The 20,290-nt window shown below is 37.4% G+C and overlaps 1 protein-coding gene across 13 annotated transcripts in view; it reads left to right on the forward strand.

The window, feature by feature from the left end:
* cacna1c (calcium channel, voltage-dependent, L type, alpha 1C subunit) overlaps nucleotides 1-20,290 on the forward strand; it is a 191,561-nt gene that overhangs the window by 141,328 nt on the left and 29,943 nt on the right. For 7 of the 13 annotated variants that reach the window (XM_032589682.1, XM_032589683.1, XM_032589671.1 and 4 more), the window contains 21 exons: nucleotides 422-582; nucleotides 711-784; nucleotides 2,381-2,532; nucleotides 2,636-2,837; nucleotides 2,964-3,084; nucleotides 3,313-3,427; nucleotides 4,519-4,636; nucleotides 4,721-4,790; nucleotides 5,022-5,154; nucleotides 5,261-5,390; nucleotides 7,719-7,778; nucleotides 8,230-8,336; nucleotides 10,117-10,149; nucleotides 11,995-12,082; nucleotides 12,172-12,279; nucleotides 12,361-12,413; nucleotides 12,510-12,656; nucleotides 13,144-13,345; nucleotides 13,776-13,934; nucleotides 14,326-14,436; nucleotides 16,402-16,485. In XM_032589682.1, the coding sequence (XP_032445573.1) occupies nucleotides 422-582; nucleotides 711-784; nucleotides 2,381-2,532; nucleotides 2,636-2,837; nucleotides 2,964-3,084; nucleotides 3,313-3,427; nucleotides 4,519-4,636; nucleotides 4,721-4,790; nucleotides 5,022-5,154; nucleotides 5,261-5,390; nucleotides 7,719-7,778; nucleotides 8,230-8,336; nucleotides 10,117-10,149; nucleotides 11,995-12,082; nucleotides 12,172-12,279; nucleotides 12,361-12,413; nucleotides 12,510-12,656; nucleotides 13,144-13,345; nucleotides 13,776-13,934; nucleotides 14,326-14,436; nucleotides 16,402-16,485 (2,428 nt within the window). Of the gene's footprint in view, nucleotides 1-421; nucleotides 583-710; nucleotides 785-2,380; nucleotides 2,533-2,635; nucleotides 2,838-2,963; nucleotides 3,085-3,312; nucleotides 3,428-4,518; nucleotides 4,637-4,720; nucleotides 4,791-5,021; nucleotides 5,155-5,260; nucleotides 5,391-7,718; nucleotides 7,779-8,229; nucleotides 8,337-8,740; nucleotides 8,756-10,116; nucleotides 10,150-11,994; nucleotides 12,083-12,171; nucleotides 12,280-12,360; nucleotides 12,414-12,509; nucleotides 12,657-13,143; nucleotides 13,346-13,775; nucleotides 13,935-14,325; nucleotides 14,437-16,401; nucleotides 16,486-17,288; nucleotides 17,373-20,290 lie in introns of all 13 variants that reach the window. The other 6 variants (XM_032589676.1, XM_032589684.1, XM_032589678.1 and 3 more) reach the window with 3 other exon arrangements.

Genomic DNA, 20,290 nt, shown 5'->3' on the forward strand with positions numbered 1-20,290 from the left:
GTCTGCAAGTGTCTTTTCCCTCTTTTCTTTAAATGGTCTCTCCAACTCCACCACAAAGCTCTACAAGTTTGCTGCTAGTATGAAACACCTTTGATGACTAACACTGTTCCACATTTCTGCTTTAAGAGAACAGATAGCCACAGGATATGGAGCTCATGTCAACTTGATTCTGTGCACTGACCAATTAACTTTTTCTTCTTCTGCCTCTTCTTCTTCCACCACTGACTGCCTTTCTCTCTTTATTCACTGTGGGTTGTTCCTTATTTCCTCATTGGCACCATATTTCCCTCCATCTGGTTCCATATTTTTTCATCTCTCTCATTTTTTTTCTTCACCCGACCTCTGACCTATACCATCCAACATGTTTCCTCTGTTTCTACCCTCTCCAATCTTTCCTCACCTCTCAATCTGCCTTTCTCAGTCGCTACTCTCGGAGGTGGAACAGGTTGTGTAGGCGAAAGTGTCGAGCAGCAGTCAAGTCCCAGGTTTTCTATTGGCTGGTCATCTTCCTGGTTTTTCTCAACACGCTGACCATCGCCTCTGAACATCACAAGCAGCCTCAGTGGCTAACAGACGTGCAAGGTACATCGCGCACAATGTATACATTACATGTAAAAACACAAATCATAGGAATGAAAATATTTAGCGTAAAATTATTCTTTTCATTTTTCTAGCTTCTTTTTATCTTCTAATTTTGTTCCTGTCTGTAGATATAGCAAATAAAGTATTACTAGCGCTCTTCACTGGTGAGATGCTCCTAAAGATGTACAGTCTTGGTCTACAGGTAAGTGGTGCCAAAGCTTTATAACCACTAACTTCAATCCCTTTTATCAGAATTTTATGGAATTAGAGCATCACAGAGGGGTGCATAATTGTGCCATTTTTATGCTATTAGGTGTGAAGTGAAAGTAAGGTGATAAATGCCTTTCAAAACAAATTAAACTTGAAATGTCTGTCATGCATTTGAATTTAGCAACCAGATGACAAAAAGACTAGGCTAGATAAAGAAATCTATAGTAGTGGGTATGCATAGCATACATTGTATCGCTGCATTGTAGTGGGTGTACATAGGCCTGTCGTGGTAAGCAATAAATCAATTAATCGCGTGATAAGTTAAAATGAGCTCAATAATTTCAAGTCGCATGCTTGTTTGTTTTCATCATGTATCTCTCTAGCAAGGAGACTGGATGGGATGATGAGAGGTTTTAGCTGCCTCCTTCCTTTCTAGTTTCCTTAGAGTAAAGGGCTCAACAGTTTTCAACTTTCGTTTTGTCTTGTCGCTAGACTGCAGGTGCACGTCTACTGGTACGACCTCAAAATTTCACGTGCATGAATTTCACCAGTTGCTTGCCGGTAAGAGGCCAAGTGACTGTCGCTCACCATGCAAATTCCTTATGTAACGAACGCAGAGAGAGAGACATCGCCTCCCGTGTGTCGAGCCCATAGGCGGAGTGAACCACCACAGAGCTTAGCATGAAAGCCCCGAGAGGAGGAGGAAGCAAAGGAAATGCTGGTTTAAAAGCCAAACGTGACAGTAGCACTCTGGGAGGAATCTGTGATAAACCACTTAACCTTTGGAGCAAATATGTTGTAAAACAGTACCAAAAAAACACGACAATACAACAAACATGTATCTACACATAAAACATGCAATGCAGGTTTTCCAGCCTGGGGAGAAAAAAAAAATTCAGTCAACAGCTGGCTTTGTCTTACTGACGGTCCACAATTACTAGAGTGTTTAATCGACAAAAATAATACAAAAAGGCCTGTACAAAATAGCTTGCTTAATCGCATTGATCTCATTGAGAAGCCAGCATTTCAAAAAATGCTGCAAATATTTGACACCCAGTATGTTTTGGGTTTTTTTCAACAAAAGTTCCGACAATATATTCTGTTTTCAATGTCTGAGCCTAATGATTAATATATTTTGAAGGGCAAGTTTGTTTACAAAGACTTCATAATCCATTTTATTTGTTTTTGGTTTGTGTGTTTATTTTGTATATTTAAAATGTCAGTGCTAAATGTACTTTAGAAATTAGTTTATTGATCTTTGAGAGTGTGTCTTTGCATCGTTAGGCCATTTATACTATTAGTAAACAGTGATCTCAAAATCACATTATCATTCATCACAAGAATTTCTGGGACGATTAATTATTGTGACATGCCTAGGTATTTAAATCCACTGCTCAGTTCATAGTCAGTTTTACCGAATAATAACCAGCAATTTACCCTGAAGAGCTGCAAGTTGCAGATCTCTGGTTTACCACGTGTCATCCTAATAAAGTACATTGATGTTTGCTGTTGTAATGTGACAAAAAGTAAAAATGTTTTTGTTTATGACCCAATTCTAACCATCTTCCCTTTTTTTTGCACCCCACAGGCGTACTTCGTGTCGCTCTTCAACAGGTTCGACAGCTTCGTCGTGTGTGGAGGAATACTAGAGACCATTCTAGTTGAAACAAAGATCATGTCTCCTCTTGGCATCTCAGTGTTACGTTGCGTACGCCTGTTGAGAATATTTAAAATAACAAGGTCATTACAACTTTTACGGCATTGACTATAGAGGTTAAGCTCAACATTTTCCAGGCAAACACCGACATATACATCATCTGGGTCTGTGCTATCTTTTCTGTAGATACTGGAACTCTCTCTCCAACCTCGTGGCCTCCCTACTCAACTCCGTTCGTTCCATTGCCTCCCTGCTACTCCTGCTCTTCCTCTTCATTATCATTTTCTCCCTGCTGGGCATGCAGCTCTTTGGGGGGAAATTCAACTTTGACGACACCAGACGGAGCACCTTTGACAACTTTCCCCAGTCTCTGCTCACTGTGTTCCAGGTAACAATACTACGTTTTTTTTTCAGGGTCATATCAGTGTTCAGTTTGTCTCGTCTTTGTATGCTTGTGCTCTAGCTGGTTTATGCGTTCTTCATGTAAAACCACTCTGTATTATTTGTTCCACAGATTCTAACAGGAGAAGACTGGAACTCTGTTATGTATGACGGCATCATGGCGTACGGAGGCCCGTCTTTTCCTGGCATGCTGGTCTGCATCTACTTTATCATCCTCTTCATCTGCGGAAACTGTATCCTTTTCTGTCTGCAGACTATCAGAGTCATGCTAACGTGTATACGCACAGTGGAATTGAAATGAATGGACAAGCTGCTTTCTGCCCAGAATACATTTGTGCAAAAGAAATGTGTATATCATGGCATTTTTACAAAATTTGTACTGGAATGATTTGTGACCGGTCTCGCCTGCTGCACCATCTCATCTCTTAGGTATTTATTTCTTACATTACCCCTCCGAATAGACATCCTACTGAATGTCTTCTTGGCCATCGCTGTCGACAATCTAGCAGATGCTGAGAGTCTGACATCGGCTCAGAAAGAAGAGGAGGAGGCGAAGGAGAGGAAAAAACTGGCCAGGTAAGATGGAGAAAACCGAGAAACCAAGTGATGCAGCGACTGAAAGCAGAAAGAGCAAGAAATGAGACATGTTTAATGATTTGCGAACCCCAAAAGAGCGAGACAAAGTCTGAGAAATGTGGCAACTCATGAAATGCTGGATGCTGGAACTCAATGCTACAAGAGCGAGCACACATAGACGTATCAGAACAAGAAGCTGCAACAGCTTTATCTCTTATGTTTAGCCACTCCTTATACAGAATTATTTAGTACTGTGCTTGACAGGCCAAAATGAGGGCATTCCCGAGTGTCATTTCCTTTAACCTTAGCTTTGCGCGCGTGTGCTCTGTGTGTGTGGGTGTGTGTATACGAGCATACACACACCCAAGCACACACTAACTAGTTAAAAGAGATAGAGGAAAACCCAGAATTAGTTATTCTCAACATGCCATACAGTTTAGTTTGCAGACATTACTGCATCAGTGCAGCATGACTGGCAATGATCAGGTCTTCAGTGGTACTAAGGAAATCCAAGTTACTTTAGCACCAACCACATGCAGTAATTTTTGCAAAACAACCCAGACCAAGTACTGATTATATGTATACTGTACAGTATGTGGAGTTAATTTCCATATGTTCATTTCTACTAGGATATTTATGTAGTGAAAATCATTTTTTATTGGTACTGAAATGTCTGAGATCTGGAATTTTGGGTTTTCATTGTGATCCATAAGAAATATTATTAAAATGTCATTTAAAGTTAATGAAATATACAAGTTTTGCATTTTAAATTAAAATAATAAAATACACACATATATATACAGTACAGACCAAAAGTTTGGACACAACTGTGTGTCCAAACTTTTGGTCTGTACTGTATATATATATTCTAACTTAGTGTCACTCATCAGTATACCGGAAGACAATTTCTCAGCCTACTATCATTTCCTTTGATAGTAGGAAAAAAAGGTCACAAAAGTTCCTTTTGTGACCTTAAATGTGCACCACTATCTTGTCATCACTTCTTTGTTACGCAGTGAACAAAGGTAAATCTATGATTTAACAGGGAGTAAATAACATTCAAAGAAGGTAAGATATTCTTTCTTTATCAGGCTTGCCAGTCCAGAGAAGCGTCAGGATAACGAGAAGCCACCGATAGAGGAAAAGAAGTGTGAGAAGATTGAGCTGAAATCCATCACTTCTGATGGAGAAACCAACACTGCAACTAAGGTACTTACTGGCATAAAAAATAAAAGACTGAAGCTACAAATTTTAGTAAGCAAATTAGCTGATGAATATATCTTTATTTCATAGATCAATATGGATGACTGCTGTGGAGATGAAAATGAAGAGAAAAACCCATATCCTGTGAATGATTACATAGGTAAAGTGCACAGTATGAAAAATATGTCTGATATTTAGCAGCTACACAACTTGTTCTATTTCTAGAACAATGGCGCAAACCAAGCTGTCAAACAATTGTGCTTTTTCTGACATTTTGGTAAAAAAAAAAAAAAACTTCTTTCCTAAAAGGAATAAAATTGCCATCTCTCTCAGCTGTTTCACCTCATCTGTTTTTCTGTTTTCTTTCTCTCTTGCCCAACCCTCTCATTAGGAGATGAGGATGAGGAGGAGCCAGAATTGCCAGTGGGCCCGAGGCCGCGGCCGCTCTCTGACATTCAGCTGAAAGAGAAGGCCGTTCCCATGCCCGAGGCCCGCGCCTTCTTCATCTTCAGCCACACCAACAAGTAATTTGACGCTGTTGTTCTGCCTTTCATTTGTTTTCTTCTCCTCTTTCTCTTCCTGTTCTCGTTCGTCTGCTTCAGTTTGTTTTCCCTCCGTCTTCCCCAACAGATTCAGGGTTCTGTGCCACAAGATTGTCAACCACAACATCTTCACCAATCTCATCCTATTCTTCATCCTGCTCAGCAGCATCAGTCTGGCGGCAGAGGATCCAGTCAAGAACGACTCTTTCAGAAATCAGGTGGCAGATTGAGTTATAAACTTGACTTCCAGATACTTTGCCTCTTTACTACTTTATCATCTTATTCCCTATTCTGTGCCAATGAATTTTCCGTTGCATAACTGTCTATTTCTTATGTTAGTTAAATATTCCGATGAATACGTGTTGAATATGCTTAAATTTGTCTCCATTTTTATGTACTTTTCCCTCAAGTTTTTTTATAATTACATCCTATGTCTATTAATTATGGTTTTGATCCTCATTCGGGCCATTTGACTCTTGAAATGTAAAGGATTATGACTTCCTGCTGGGATATTATAAGCAATCAGCCATGCTGCTTATGCCTCTGGAAATCAGCATGCCTCGTCCTCTGCTCTCCTCTGCATCCCGACTCGCATGAATGAAACCCTTTGGCCAGAACCAGAACTCATCGAAGGGACATTACAGATCCCTTCGAGGATATGAATTCCTTTGGATCCCTCAGAATGAGCTGGAGATCGTCACTAGGGAGAACGTTATCTTTCTAGACCGGTTACCACTGACACCTGATCTTAGACAAGTGAAGGATGAATGGACAAACAAAAATGGGAATTCTTAATGCTCTAATTTTTATTTTATTGCCGTATGTATATACAGCAATACACCTTATGTGTAATAAGGTGTAGTGAGATTCTTCCACCTTGGAAAAAGAACTGTCAAATTTATCCTTAAAGGTCTAAAGGTGATATAAAGTAAATTCCCTTACCGATTCCAGGTGAACTAGTCATAAGTTCAATTCAGGAGAAGTTGAACTTACAATTTATGAACTAAATAAACCGAGATTCTCTTTTAGAACTGGTGCAGTTACTCTATATATTTTTTTACTGTTTAAAATATTTCTTAGACTCTTTTTCTTTGCCATGTTCTTTAGCTTAATCTGCCATTGTTGTGTTTTGGACCTTAGGCTCTCCACTCACATGAGGCCAGATAAGACGCACATCAAGCAAGGCACAGACTGATGTCTTGGTAGCCATCATTAGCAACCCACACACATATTATTAATTAAAAGGATTATAGCTGACAGCAAAATATAGACAAATTAAGCTGTTTGTGTCTGGCCTGTTACACTTAATGAGATTGCTTTCAGTATTGTAACTATTATTAACTTCCAAAAAACTCTTCTTTTTTCACTTTAACGCTTGCTTTTTTTTTTTTTACCCAAGCAAGAATTATAATTGTAATCTTTGTTTTGTACACATACAAATTGCTTATTTTTCTTTAGTTAACCAAAACTTTGTGCTGAGGTGTATTAAAACAATGTCTTTTGGCCTTAACTGTTGTATTATCATGCGATAGACAGTCGGCCTCAAGCGTAAGCTCTAAAACTACAAAGTCATTACAGTTTGTCCTTATGAGGCAGCTGCATTTATTAATAAAGCCTCGCTGTGTGTTGTTTATACAGCTTATTATTTATTTAGCGTTTATGGTGGTAATTGTGCTGTGGTATAATGGAAAGGCTGAGCACCATGAGTGTTTTATCTGCTCATGTACATTGTTTCCTCTCTCAGTCAGAAACACGCGTCCCCTGGGGCCAACGAGGATCTGCTTTATAGTAGTTCCCTGGCATTGGTACACATTACAGTTAAACAGGCCAAGCACTTAGAAGTATTTAGAGATTCAGAGAGTTACATGCATTTTAATCTGCTTGAATTTTTTCTGTCTCTTTTTGAAATAAATCTTAACAAATGCATTATAATATTAGTTTATGTGAAGTCATCCACAGTGCTCTTTTGGATTATTGTTACCCATTTTAGTTGATGATTTACATTTATTCTCAGTTAATCAATAATTAATCAGTAAAAGGAAAAGGAAGAGGCCTATTTTTCTTAGCAAGGCTTCAGAATTAGAAAAGACAAGCGAACATACCATTTCAATAAGGGAAAAGTGTTGATCTTCATAATGAGGAAATACCAACTATAAAATTGCTATTCATCTAAATTTACAAAAACCAAAACATATATCCGGTATAGGCATCAAGTGTCCATCCAACTGTCCAAATATATTATTTGTGCGCAAAGTGCGGATTCCTTAAAATATGTAAATATGTTCTTAATATATATCCTATCAAAAATTTAATGCAAGCAATCCATTGCGGGTGCAGTACAGCCAATACTGATGTTCCAATGATGATTGTGATTCAATATCTTATGCAGCTCTAGTAGAACATCAGAAAGATAACAAAAAAAGTTACACTTTCATTACAGAAACAGATTAAACAACTATAAAATATTTCTGTTTACTCCTGGAAATTTATTGGTTATAAAGATGAGACACACACAAAAAAAACAACACTTCCTGTTGTGCTTTCAGATCTTGGGCTATGCAGATCACGTCTTCACTGGACTCTTCACCATTGAGATCATTCTTAAGGTAGTGTTTACTGGTGATAACATACATTTTGGAGCATGCCAAATACTTTTGACACATATTTTTCTTTTTTTTGTCACACTCTTTTCAGATTAAACAAGTTTAAATATTTCATACAGAAATACTTTGCGTAAATACAAAGGCACCACCAACTATCGTTATCTTATGCCAAGGAAGGTTCCCCCCAGCTCCTGGCTTTTTCTATTTATGTAAAAATTCTAAAGCCTTAGAGAGGACTTTATAACCCCACTCTGATTAATGTTGCCAACTTTGATTCTCATCTGCTCTCCGGATTGGAGCATGATATCTTGCTTTTGAGATTCTGTGAAAGTAATTGTTTGATTCTATAGCTCTATACTGTTAGCAATCAGTTCTAGATGAGGCTGAGTTAGTTCAAAATTTATCTTTTTCACATTAAAGAACATGTCGGAAAACATTGTCTGTTTAATTGCAGATGACAGCCTATGGAGCCTTCCTCCATAAAGGTTCATTCTGTAGAAATTATTTCAACATTCTGGACTTAGTAGTGGTCAGCGTTTCTCTCATCTCTTCTGGAATACAGTAAGTGTATCAACAGCTTTTGCGTGGCATGTTTACCAGTCTTAAAGGGTGATGTTTATGCAATTATAACTTTCTGCAAGGATACCTTCATCATCATTTAGGAAGCAATGCAAATGTATATAATTTTCTAACACCTCACAAAAGATTGGAGATGACTGCATGAGTTGTAGAGCTAATGCACTTATATTTAGCAGCTTGACAACAATTTGAGCTTGGAACTCTGCCACACTTCACATTTACCTTAACTTTGTCACACAATCGTACGTCAGACCATCTATCCCTTTGTGATGTTTATTAAAAGAATGTTTTCTGCTCTTAACTTTCTGCTTCTAGTCTAATAACTCCTTCAACTGCTATGATGTTTAATATGCTATGCTACACTCTCTGTCTCTAATGCTTAATAGACTAGACTTCTCGACGTAAGTCCACATTAGTCTGTATTAATAACCCCTTTAATAGACCTTCACCTCAACCGTGTAAAGTTGTCACTCTTTTGATTTCATATTTCTATGGTCTTGGAGAGTTTAGTACGTCTCAATGAAAACCTGTTAAAAAAAAGTAACCTAAAAAATTTCAAGCACATCAATTTGTGCTTGGATGTCTTATAAAAAAAAACACATGACTTAGTACTAAATTTATGTCATAATATGTATTTGCAGGAGGCTGCAAAATTAGTTTTTGACCATAAGATTTTTTTCAGTGGCTAAATTATCCTGGGTCTCAGATAAATTGAGCAGTCACTTATTTTATTAATATAATGGGTCAAATTCATTTCTCCTGTTTCTGAATAAAGGCATACTCTCCTGGGCTATAAAAATTACACGTGAATGTTAAACTCAGTGGGTTTTTTGCCTGTTAAAGGTACTGAATGAGTGTGTGGGATTTTTCATGAATGTATCACAGTTGAATTAATTGTGATGGTGCTGCATTTTATTGTGCCTGTGGCTCTTACAACATAGCACTTTCTCTTTTTTTTTTCCTATGAAGCACTTTGATCAGAAGTTTAGGTGAATGCAAGTCGACACGTGGTTATTTTGTCATGTTTAATAAAAAGAGAAGTAGAGCCAGCTTGGATTGGTGATTAACACACTGAACAGTACCTTGCAAAAGTAATAACACTCGTTGAAAAAATTTTTTTTAGACTTTGTCATGTTACAAACACAAACTCTAATGTATTTCTTTGGGATTTTGTTCCATAAAACCAAAAGAACTATTTTTGGAGATTCCTGGTCTATGTATCTTAATCTCATATGACTTAAATATGACAAATTTTCAAGGTCTATCGAGTTGAAACATTTGTCTGGGGCTTTGTTAGGTCTGCATAATTTGTAAGACATAAAATAAGTTTGTGTAGATGTGCCCAAAACATGTGAACCTTCTAGTAGATGGTAGTAAATAAAATTCTGACATTTGTGCAATGCATTTTTTATGTGTATTTGTGATATCTTTAAACATCAAACTGTAGTGCTACCAGTTCTATTTAGAAGATGTACAAGTAGTAATTAGAATAAAGAATGCTCCACTTTTCAGATGTTTTTCTTTAACAATATGTATCAGTTTCTTTCCACTTCCTACTTTTATGTTTTTTTTGGAACTCAATTTCACTTTAAAATACACATAAGATGGTGGTTGCAACATGACAAAACTTAAAAATACAAAGCTTAAGAATGTAAAATGTTTTGAAGCACTCCGTATATAAACTGAACATTTTTATTAGCATCCTGGCCAATATTTATCTTAATATCTTATGGTACTATTTCTATTTTTGCTTTTCTTTTAGATGGATAGAGTACTTCTTATCTTCAGGTGGTTGGTAAATAGTGTTCTTCATCCCTGTCAGCCCGCTCAACTCAGTCAATATCTTAAACTATTACAATATAAATGCTCTTGACTTTTTTTCAAAGAATGTGCTATAACTTGATTATATCCTCACAGCTAGTTTGACTGTGATATGTGGCTGATAACATCCCACTCCACGGAAACTGCCTTTAACTGCTTTCAGACTTTTTCCTTCCTCTGTAAAGAGTTGCACAACAGGTGTTTTTATCCTATTTTCTCTTTTCAAAAATAATGTTTCTCTTCAAATCACTCCTTTAGCCTCCCCCAGAGTCACCCTGTTGAAAATTTATGTTGACATTTTGAATTCCTCTAACGATTCTAATGGAAAGATGGGTTCTTATCTAATTCCGATATAGGAATTTAATTATCTTTTGATATCAATATTTGTGATCCAGAATGCAATTAGTGTTGGTTTTGATAATGGTGTAAAATAAGCTCATATGAATGAAACACACAGGCATTGCCAGCTAAAGATGTTTATATCATTTACATTTTCAAGACACATTGTTACATAATAAGCACAAGAATGATCTATTCATGACTATGTTCACATTCAGCTGCAAAGCTGCAAAATCTGTCGAGAACAAGGAGGAAAGAGGCCAAAGGACTTTACCCAGAGTTGATAGTTGTTTAACAAAATACGACTTTCAACTCTAATGCTTTTTTAGGTGCAAAATGTTTATAAAATGATCTGAAAATTTATTGCAATAATTGGTGTTTACTGGAAAAAAATCTGATTCCCTAGTTAAGAGCATTTTAGTTGTAATTTGGAAAACTAATGAGATTTCCTAATAGCTGCAGTGTACTAACGACCAATGCCGATACAACTGGGCAAAATGTATTTTTGTTCATTTTACATGTTCAAATTCCAAAGGAAGCATAGAGCATGCTCCCAAATAGAGAATATACAACACCAGGTGTGTCACTAGTTCATTAAGAAAAACATTGAGAAGAGTTAACTGTCTCAGTATGTTGCGATTGCATGTGATTAGGTGTGATTAACATTTTTTATGGCTGTAATGTTACACTTCCTGAATAAAACTAGCCTTAAACATGACCTCTAGTAGCACATAATCACAGATCCTGGATTCATGAATAGATCTGTGCTCTTGGTTGATGTCCAATACAAAAAAAAAAACATGTTGGTGCTGGGTTCAATATTGATGTTGGATCAGTCCTATCTCTAATTTACAGTAAATAAGCTGTATTTTTATAAAAACATATATGTTGGCTTTAAGAGTAACTAATTATGCACAGAAACCTGGTTCAGTTGCTAAGAGAACCAGTCTTCTTGCTTTTACTAATCAGTTAGTGGATAAACTCAAAATGTCAACATATAAATTTGATCCCTTTGTAGTACGTACAAGTCATTCTTTTTTGAGCACCTCCTTTAAAGGTTCACACTGTTTGACCGTCGGCTTGACCTGACACTCTTTTACAGCACAGAATTTCTCTGTTTGCTTGTAAAACGTCTTGCGTCTTTATGTTGGTCTCTTCATGTTGTACCCGTGTTCTTGTCTATGTTTTTATGTGTCTGTATTACATAGAAATTGCTGCTAAAGTCTCTTGTGAATCATTCCCGTCAGAGAGAATATTAAAAATGTTTGAATTACTATAGCTTTATTAATAATTGGGTTATAATGGGAAAAAAAATCATTAATAGGGTTACCTTTTCTCGTTTGAGTTTGTTGTTTGGGCTAAAATAAAAAAGCAGATAAGCTGTGATGCCAGTTCCTCCAAAATGCAGGTCTTTACCTGCGGAGATGTGCTTGGGTTGTTTTGAGTGGGTATTAGTTTACTACCTGATTTTTTTTTTCAGGTCCAGTGCAATTAATGTTGTAAAGATCCTGAGAGTCCTGCGAGTGCTGAGACCGCTGAGAGCCATCAACAGAGCCAAAGGACTAAAGGTTCACACATACATGCAAAGAAAATACTCTCCTAGTTCAAAGAGGCCGACATCTATACACTAACTGTAATCTTTGCTGTGGTTTTTTAGCATGTCGTGCAGTGTGTTTTTGTGGCCATCAGAACCATCGGCAACATCGTCATCGTCACTACATTGCTCCAGTTTATGTTTGCCTGTATTGGAGTGCAACTATTCAAGGTAAAGAAAAGAGAGCAGAACATCTGTCTTTAGCTGTAGGAAAAATAAACCTGAAACAAAAATTCTATATCTTTCAAACAGGGAAAGTTCTTCTACTGTAGTGACAGCTCCAAACAGACTCAGGCAGAGTGCAGGTACGAAAACTCCCTTTTACCATGCATGGCATTTTTTTCTCTTAGACTCTATTTGCTGGACAAATCACGTCAATGTGTGTGCACTTGTGTTTTCAGAGGTTTCTACATCATGTATAAGGATGGGGATGTGGGGAAACCAGAAAAAGCCCAGAGAATCTGGGAAAACAGCGACTTCAACTTTGATGATGTCCTGCAGGGAATGATGGCTTTGTTTGCTGTGTCTACGTTTGAGGGCTGGCCCGGGTGTGTTTCTTTCTACTTACATTGAATTACAGAAGACTTCATACTTCTTGAACTTTTTCACACATTTTCACATAAGAAACAAATATTTTGTCATTTTTTTATTACAAAGAAACACCAAGTATTGCTTTGAAAATTGTTCCACAAAAAATGGGAAGTTTGTCATCCATTTGTTTTGCACACTTCTTAGTTGATACTTTTTGGTGCAGTTATGGTGGTGTTTATTTTAGGGATGCAATTTTTAAAGCTATTAGACAGTTTGTTTCACTTTTACATTTATGTGATTTTTTTTTGCATTGGTTCACCATATAAAATACATTAAATAGACGGAAAAGGAAGGTTGTGGTTATAAGGTAACAAAATGTAAAAAAGTTCAAAAGGTACAAATATTTTTGCATGCCACTACAAAGTTTAACTCATCCCTTTGTGGGTCTATCTCTGACAATTAACTCACATTTTTTTGTGTTCTCCATCTACTCTGGTCTGTTAGGTTGCTGTACCGAGCCATAGACTCTCACGCTGAAGATGTCGGTCCAATCTACAACTACCGCGTGGTCATTTCGATCTTCTTCATCATCTACATCATTATCATCGCCTTTTTCATGATGAACATTTTCGTCGGTTTCGTCATCGTCACATTTCAGGAGCAAGGAGAGCAGGAGTATAAGAACTGTGAGCTGGACAAGAACCAGGTAGTGCTTGGTTTAGTCTGAGGGCGCTTTATGGTGTGGTAGATCAGCGTCATGGACAGGGGCGGTTAGGCATTCAGTGTGACAATAGGGGACTGTCCTGCTTGACAATGGGATTTTATAATGCTTGATAATGGGATTCTATAATGTCAAACATGAAAATATGAAAGGCAGGTTGCAGCAATAAGACAAGGTCACTCCAGAACAACTTACATTACTCATAAAGCTGATGCAGCAAGTTTGACAGAAGAGCGAAAAAGGAGCTGGTTTTGTTATGCATCATGGAACTATAATTTTTTTAGACTACCAAAACACTCTTCTAGATCTTCTACAGTATGATAGTCAGGGTAAAAGAAAAGGGTATGAAATAAGAGAACTACCATACAGGCCAATATAAGAGGTAAAAGTTCACATTTGTGGATGTTTGTCTCAGCGTCAGTGTGTGGAATACGCCCTGAAGGCTCGCCCTCTGCGTCGCTACATCCCCAAGAACCCTTACCAGTACAAGGTGTGGTATGTGGTCAACTCTACCTACTTCGAGTACCTGATGTTCACTCTCATCCTCCTCAACACCATCTGTCTGGCCATGCAGGTGAGTCACACATGTACACCGACACTCAGCACTCTCCAGAGTTTTCAGCAAGCCTGGTAAAGAGGGAAAAAAAAGCCTTTTTAAAATGTTCTGCTTTTATTGCAGTTGTACAAATACACACTAACAAGAAATCAAGGGGTTTCATGCAGGTGGAAAGAAAATCCCAAGTTAAGAATTACTGATTCTGAAACAACTTTGGGTATAATTCAGGATTTATGGACACTAATTAAGCGTTTTGAAATCAAAGATTAGATTTTTGTTGTTTCTGACTGAGATTATGCTATGATGTAGCAATAAAATACTTTTCTTTGGATGAGCCATACAAAAATTGTGGAGAGTGCTGCATTTAGTGGTACTGTCAAAGTTACATTCCTTTTTTTCTCTTTTGCAGCACCATGGACAGACCAAAAATTTCAATGATGCAATGAACATCCTCAACATGCTCTTCACAGGACTGTTCACAGTAGAGATGATCCTAAAATTAATCGCCTTCAAGCCCAGGGTACGTTCAACGGTACTTTATTGTAGATTTGAGAATGCTTATTTTTTTGTGATATAAACAACGTACGCAAATATAATCTAAGGTGTATCGGTTTTATCATAACCATGCAAAACAGAACAGAAAGTGCACAGCATATTTTAATCTCACTGCTCCTTTGTTACTTCACTGTGGTTGCAATGTAGCTTCATACATTCATTGGTCCAGGCTAATAATCCCCTTGTGTATTAGCAATTCAAACAGTAACAGATGGGAATGCTTCGCTCAATTACAGCAGCGTTAATGGAAAAATTCCTACAAACAATCAGTAGCATACTTCTACCTCCTGAATTAAGAGCTCAGGTTTCAAATCTATTTTGTACGATAACATTTTGAATTATAAAGCTATCTTTCAATATAGAAAATTACACTAAGTATTTAAATTAAATATGAAATATTTACTGTATGTATGAGAAATACTTCTTTGTTGCTGCATGATTGAACTTTGCAAAGTTCTTGTAAGAATTTCTGCTAAAAAAAAACATGTCACTTTGTGTGGTTTGACAATCAATGAACTATTAATGTGAAAAAAGGCTCTGGTCTACTTTGTAGGTAATCTTGGAATTGGCTCCAGCATGAAATCCTATCTGGACGTCTACTGCAGGCTATCTAATTTATTGTTTGTTTCTTTTTAAACAGATTTTACAGCCAACACGAGACAAAAGGACGTCGAAATGTTTTACATGGCTTTTCTAATTTTTTTTTAATTTTTTTTATTTGGGAGTTATTTTATATGATTGTATGCTTCTGGTTTTAAGCAAGTTTGTCAAGATTTGTATTCTATTAGCATTCATTAGCACTGTAAATAAATTCAAATACGGCTGATTTTTAACATGAAGTTTACTATGATTTTCTAAAAATGACTAAAGCCAATGTACCAAAGATTAGTTAAGACAGTTTTTTATTTATAGAGCTACTATGTAGAACACCAATTAATAGATTATGTTACAATGGCAGTTCAGTGCATATGGTGTCTTGCAAAAGTGTATGTACATATGTATTTTAATTATATGTACATATATTTTCCAGCCAGAGGTTTGTATTTTATTAGGATTTTATGTGCCAGACCAACATGAATGGATACACCAGGCACAAACTTAATAAGAGAGGTAGTCTTTTATCTTGTTGTAGCGTGGGACAAAATTAACCCAAACCCCAAGCTTTAGAAAATATTATAGAGCACTGTTCAATCCATTGCCTGAAAATGGAAAGACTATGGCACCACTGCAAATCTACTAAGACTACCTAAACTGCAAATACGGTAAATGAAGCATCAACAAGGTCCATGGTTGATTTGGAGGAGCTGCAGTGATTGACAGTAAAATGCTGGAAAGCAAAAAACTAAAAATGCATTTTTTAGTAGTCATAGGGAACCCGGTCAAGGTAGACCGGAAGGTAAACAGAGAAAGTTTGTCAGACGTTGCAAAAGACTTCAGATTGAGATTGACCTTTCAACAGGTCAAAGGTCACAATCATAGAGCCAAAGCAACAATTAAGTGATTAAGAGCAAATGATATTCATATGCCAGGATCGCCAAGTTAATGTCCCGTACTAAATCCAACTGGCAAGTGTTGAACATTTATGTTCAAATCAATCAATCATTTTGTTGGTGCATAAAATCCTAAAAAAAAATTCATGGAATTTTGTAGTTGTGACAAAGTTCAAGGGGGTCCGTATTTTTGCGAGGCACCGAAAATAACAACAGTTGAACACACCATTTTGAACGGGTCCAAAATTTTATGGTAACATCTTGCACTTTTATGTGTCAGCTCATCAAGTTGAGCTGATTGGGGTTTTTTTTTAAGTTTCTACAGTCCACTGTACAGCTTCATACCACTTTAATGGGGGCTGCGAAGTGGCAGCAGATGTTGTTTTCCTTCTAACATACCTTTCTCACCCTCCTCCTCTTGCTCACCTCATCCTGTGTAGGGGTACTTTAGTGATCCCTGGAATGTGTTTGATTTCCTCATCGTAATTGGCAGCATAATAGACGTCATTCTCAGTGAGATCAACGTAAGTACGATGTCCCCCTTTTCGCTCTCGTTGTCTTTTCTCTTCCTGTCCTCGTCTCGTGTTTCTTTTCTCCGCTCTCCTTCCCCTCTTCTTGACTTCTTCTGTCAGGCTGCTGTTTCTGTCTTCTTTGTCAGCCTGTTTCTCTTCCTTCCTTCTTCCTCTTCCTCCTTCTCCTTCTCCTCTCCCTTCATACTTAAATCCAAGATGGCCACTGCCACTAAGGGGGACCCCTTTCGTCTCCTTCTCCCAGCCTTACGGCTTTCCAAACAAGAAAGAAGAGCCTTCGCAGGCAGGGTTCAGCCTTAAAAAGTTTATCCATTGAGCTCTCCTTCTTTGCTCCACTGTATTTAAAATGTTGTTGGGTTCTAGATTTATTTTATTTGATCGCACATACCCCTCACTAACTGAACTAACTCACTGACCAATCGCAAGCAGTGTCACGCAGCTTCTTAACTCCAGCAGAAGGCACTTTTTCATTGTTGTTGTGATTTTGTTCCTGACTGTGGTTCTTGACGACATCTCCTCTCGTGGACAAGCATGACCAGCTGCTGCTGCTCCTCCTCTGCTGTCCATCTTTTTCAGACTGCCCCTTCTTTTGTTTTGTTCGCCGTTTAATTTTGTTGATTCTTTCCCTCTTTCCTCCTGCTCAGAACTCCAATGCTCCTGTATGTAATGTTTTTATCTTATTTTTTCTCCTCTCTCCTTTGATTTCGATCATTTCCATCTCTTTTTTATGTCTTACGTTCTGTCCTTTTCTTTGTTCTTCTGTTGTTTTCCCCCTTTTCTTTCCATCCCCTACACAGCATTATTTTGTTGATGCATGGAACACATTTGATGCCTTGATAGTTGTGGGTAGCATTGTTGACATAGCGATCACTGAGGTTAACGTAAGTAGTCCAACTCCCTCCCTTCCTTCCTTTTTGCCTTGCCTGATCTGCCATTCCCTCACACACAAACAGACCGAGCACTGATTCCTATCTCGCAAGCTTTCAAATAACCAAGTGAACTTCAGAGACGGCCATTGAAATTCACAGATGTTGCAGAATCAAATCAAAACACGGTCATTATTCCCCCAAATTTTTATTATATAAACTGCATGTTCTGCAACACACTGTTCCCCTCTTCTCACTGCCAATTTTTTGATGTGATTCCCAAATATTTGAAACGGCTACAGATAGGTGCACATGCCTCGGTCTGCTGAGTGTTGGTAGCATCAAAGACTATTGCATTTGTCAATAGAAACCTTTTGCATTTCTTCAGCACTTGGTTTGGTTACACATTATCTGATCCTTCATCACTGCCAGAGGGAAGTACGAAACATTACCCTGGCATGATGGACACTGTATAGCATGGAAGATACAAAGGTGGCATATCCAGGCCCGTTTCTGTGTCGAATGTTTTCCGAACAGATCAACACACATGCAAAATGCATGACTCTTCAAGTATTAAAGAACAGCGGAAGATATTTTCAGTTTTGACCCGAGGCTCGAAAACTCTCAATTCAAACATTACCAGGAACACTTGAAGTTTAAATGAGGGGGAAAAAATTACAAGTTGCTTTAATCATAATGTGCATACATGGGGGGAGAATTTGATCCATAAATGGATTCACTCAGTAGTCCGTGAAATTTATGCAAATGTATGCATGACTTCATTTAATATCGACATGGAGGCTCTATGGTCAGCAGTGGGGCTGAATAAGAATGAATTCCCCCAAAGACAAAGTCAAATGTTCAGTGTCTGTTGTGTTTACATATTAAGAACAACGGTTGCTTTATGTGATACTAAGGTACTGTTTGTGAAAGGAGAAGAGATGACTACATGTTGTCTCTGGATAGGCTTTCAGCATATTTCCTATTAAAGTAAAAGAAAAAAAATACTATTATCTGAATGGTTAAATAACTAATTGATCTTTAGATTATTTTACACTTAGAGTAAAAAGTTATCATGGTTATGCATGCAATTAAATGCAGCATGTAACAACCCACTTGTGTTAGGATTACATCATAAGTGCCGGAAACAGTTTCCATTCATGACAAGACTTGATGTTTCACAAAATGCACTAAATTTAGTTTAGCTCATAAAAATGTTTTGAGCTACACCAATGTACAGTGAGTGAATATTTTGGCCGTTTAACTAAGAAAACTAAACTCTATATACTCTGGTTACCCATTTTAAATTAGCTGCTAAGACATGGCCATCTTAATTAATCTTAAAGTGGTTGTGAATGAGTAATTGGTGCAACCTTAGCTTATTTAATACACATAAAAGTTAGCCTTGACAGGCAAATATTTTACAAAGGCAATAAAGAAAACAGGGATGGATGTATATTGTTAGCTGGAAATTATCCCATATTATCAGATATTAGTTTCATTGAGGACTAGAAGCAAGTACAGAATGTTTGTGGCACACCGGTTTATTCCCCTGAGCTGAAAAGCATGTTTTACCTCAGAAAACAGTGGCTCTTGCATACAAATTAAAGCTGGTTTATCCCAGGAGTGTATGAGTTTGGCACTTTTTCTCATGGCTTTAGAAAGGGAATCCATTTGCCGCATGAGAGGCTAACTATGCTGCCTTTAAAAGACACAGGATAAATTCCTAACTGTATCTGGATATTACATGTTTTATTCAGCTTTTTACCAGCACTTTTTTTGCAGGAATAACAATAAAAAAAAAGCCACCTTAATGTCGAGGTTTACTGGGCCAGTGATATACACCTTTGTCATCTATACGGTTCACTGATGTTGCACTGCACACTTTGGTTTGAATTGTGCACCTTAGTTGACTGATTGGGTCAGTTTGAGAGATTAATTGATTGATTTGGTTAATTGAATGAGTAATCTTTTTTTATTCTTACGTCTAATCTAAAGGCATGCACCAAGTCCTTTTCCTTTTCTTTTTATTTACTTGAAGTCTTATAATAATTTGGGCGTTGAGTATCCAAAGCTACACTTTGGGGGGTTGTTTTCTCTCTCTCTCTCTCTTTTAAGAAACCCTCCGCACTTCAATCCTGATAGAAATGCCTGTTTTGAACCAGGGCCCTGTTAAATAGGCATTTCAAATGTTAGCCTGCCACTTCATTTCATTAGTCACAGAAGTCCAAGTCCTTTTTTCCAACTGCATAGCACATGAAATGCTTTTTTTTAAAGTACGAAATGAAGTGTCGTGACAGACTAGCTTTTAAAATGTTATCACTTTGTCTTTAGTAAATAATTAAAAGGCCAAAACATCCCATCTGGGTGCGCCCACTTTCCCGCTCTGTTGGGTGCCTGTTGACTTAGATTAGCTGAATTAGTTTTTTTGCAGCTATTGAAAGAAAAATATATTTCGCTAATGCTGGGTCTTTAATTCTCCCCCAGCATCCTGCGGGTGCTTCTTAAACTTTGTCTGGATTCTTTTACATTTTACTTTGGTTTGTGTAGAACTAGTATGACTAGATTGGTAGTGGTTTGCTCTGCGTGATGTCTTGCAGAGGATGCCAGTTATGGATTGCATCTATTTCTCTCTCTTTCTTTGGAATGCTTCCTCCTTTCCTAACTTTCTTGCCTTTCTTCTTTACTTTCTGAGCTTTTTCAGTTCACTTTACCTTCTGTTGTTGATGTTTATATCTCCTTCTCTTTATCTTTTTTCTCTCGTCGGTCTGCGGTGCTGCTTGCTCTCCTGAAATGCAAGCAGGGCAACATGGGCTTTCCTTCGTCCTCACAACTCAATCCGCTAATTGCATCATCATGAAATGTCGTTTAGCATACATTTCATGCAATGATTTAAACATTTCTCACAATTAGAGAACTTGACGTCCTTAAAA

Source organism: Xiphophorus hellerii, chromosome 17 (genome assembly GCF_003331165.1).
Source record: "Xiphophorus hellerii strain 12219 chromosome 17, Xiphophorus_hellerii-4.1, whole genome shotgun sequence".
Lineage (NCBI taxonomy): Eukaryota > Metazoa > Chordata > Actinopteri > Cyprinodontiformes > Poeciliidae > Xiphophorus > Xiphophorus hellerii.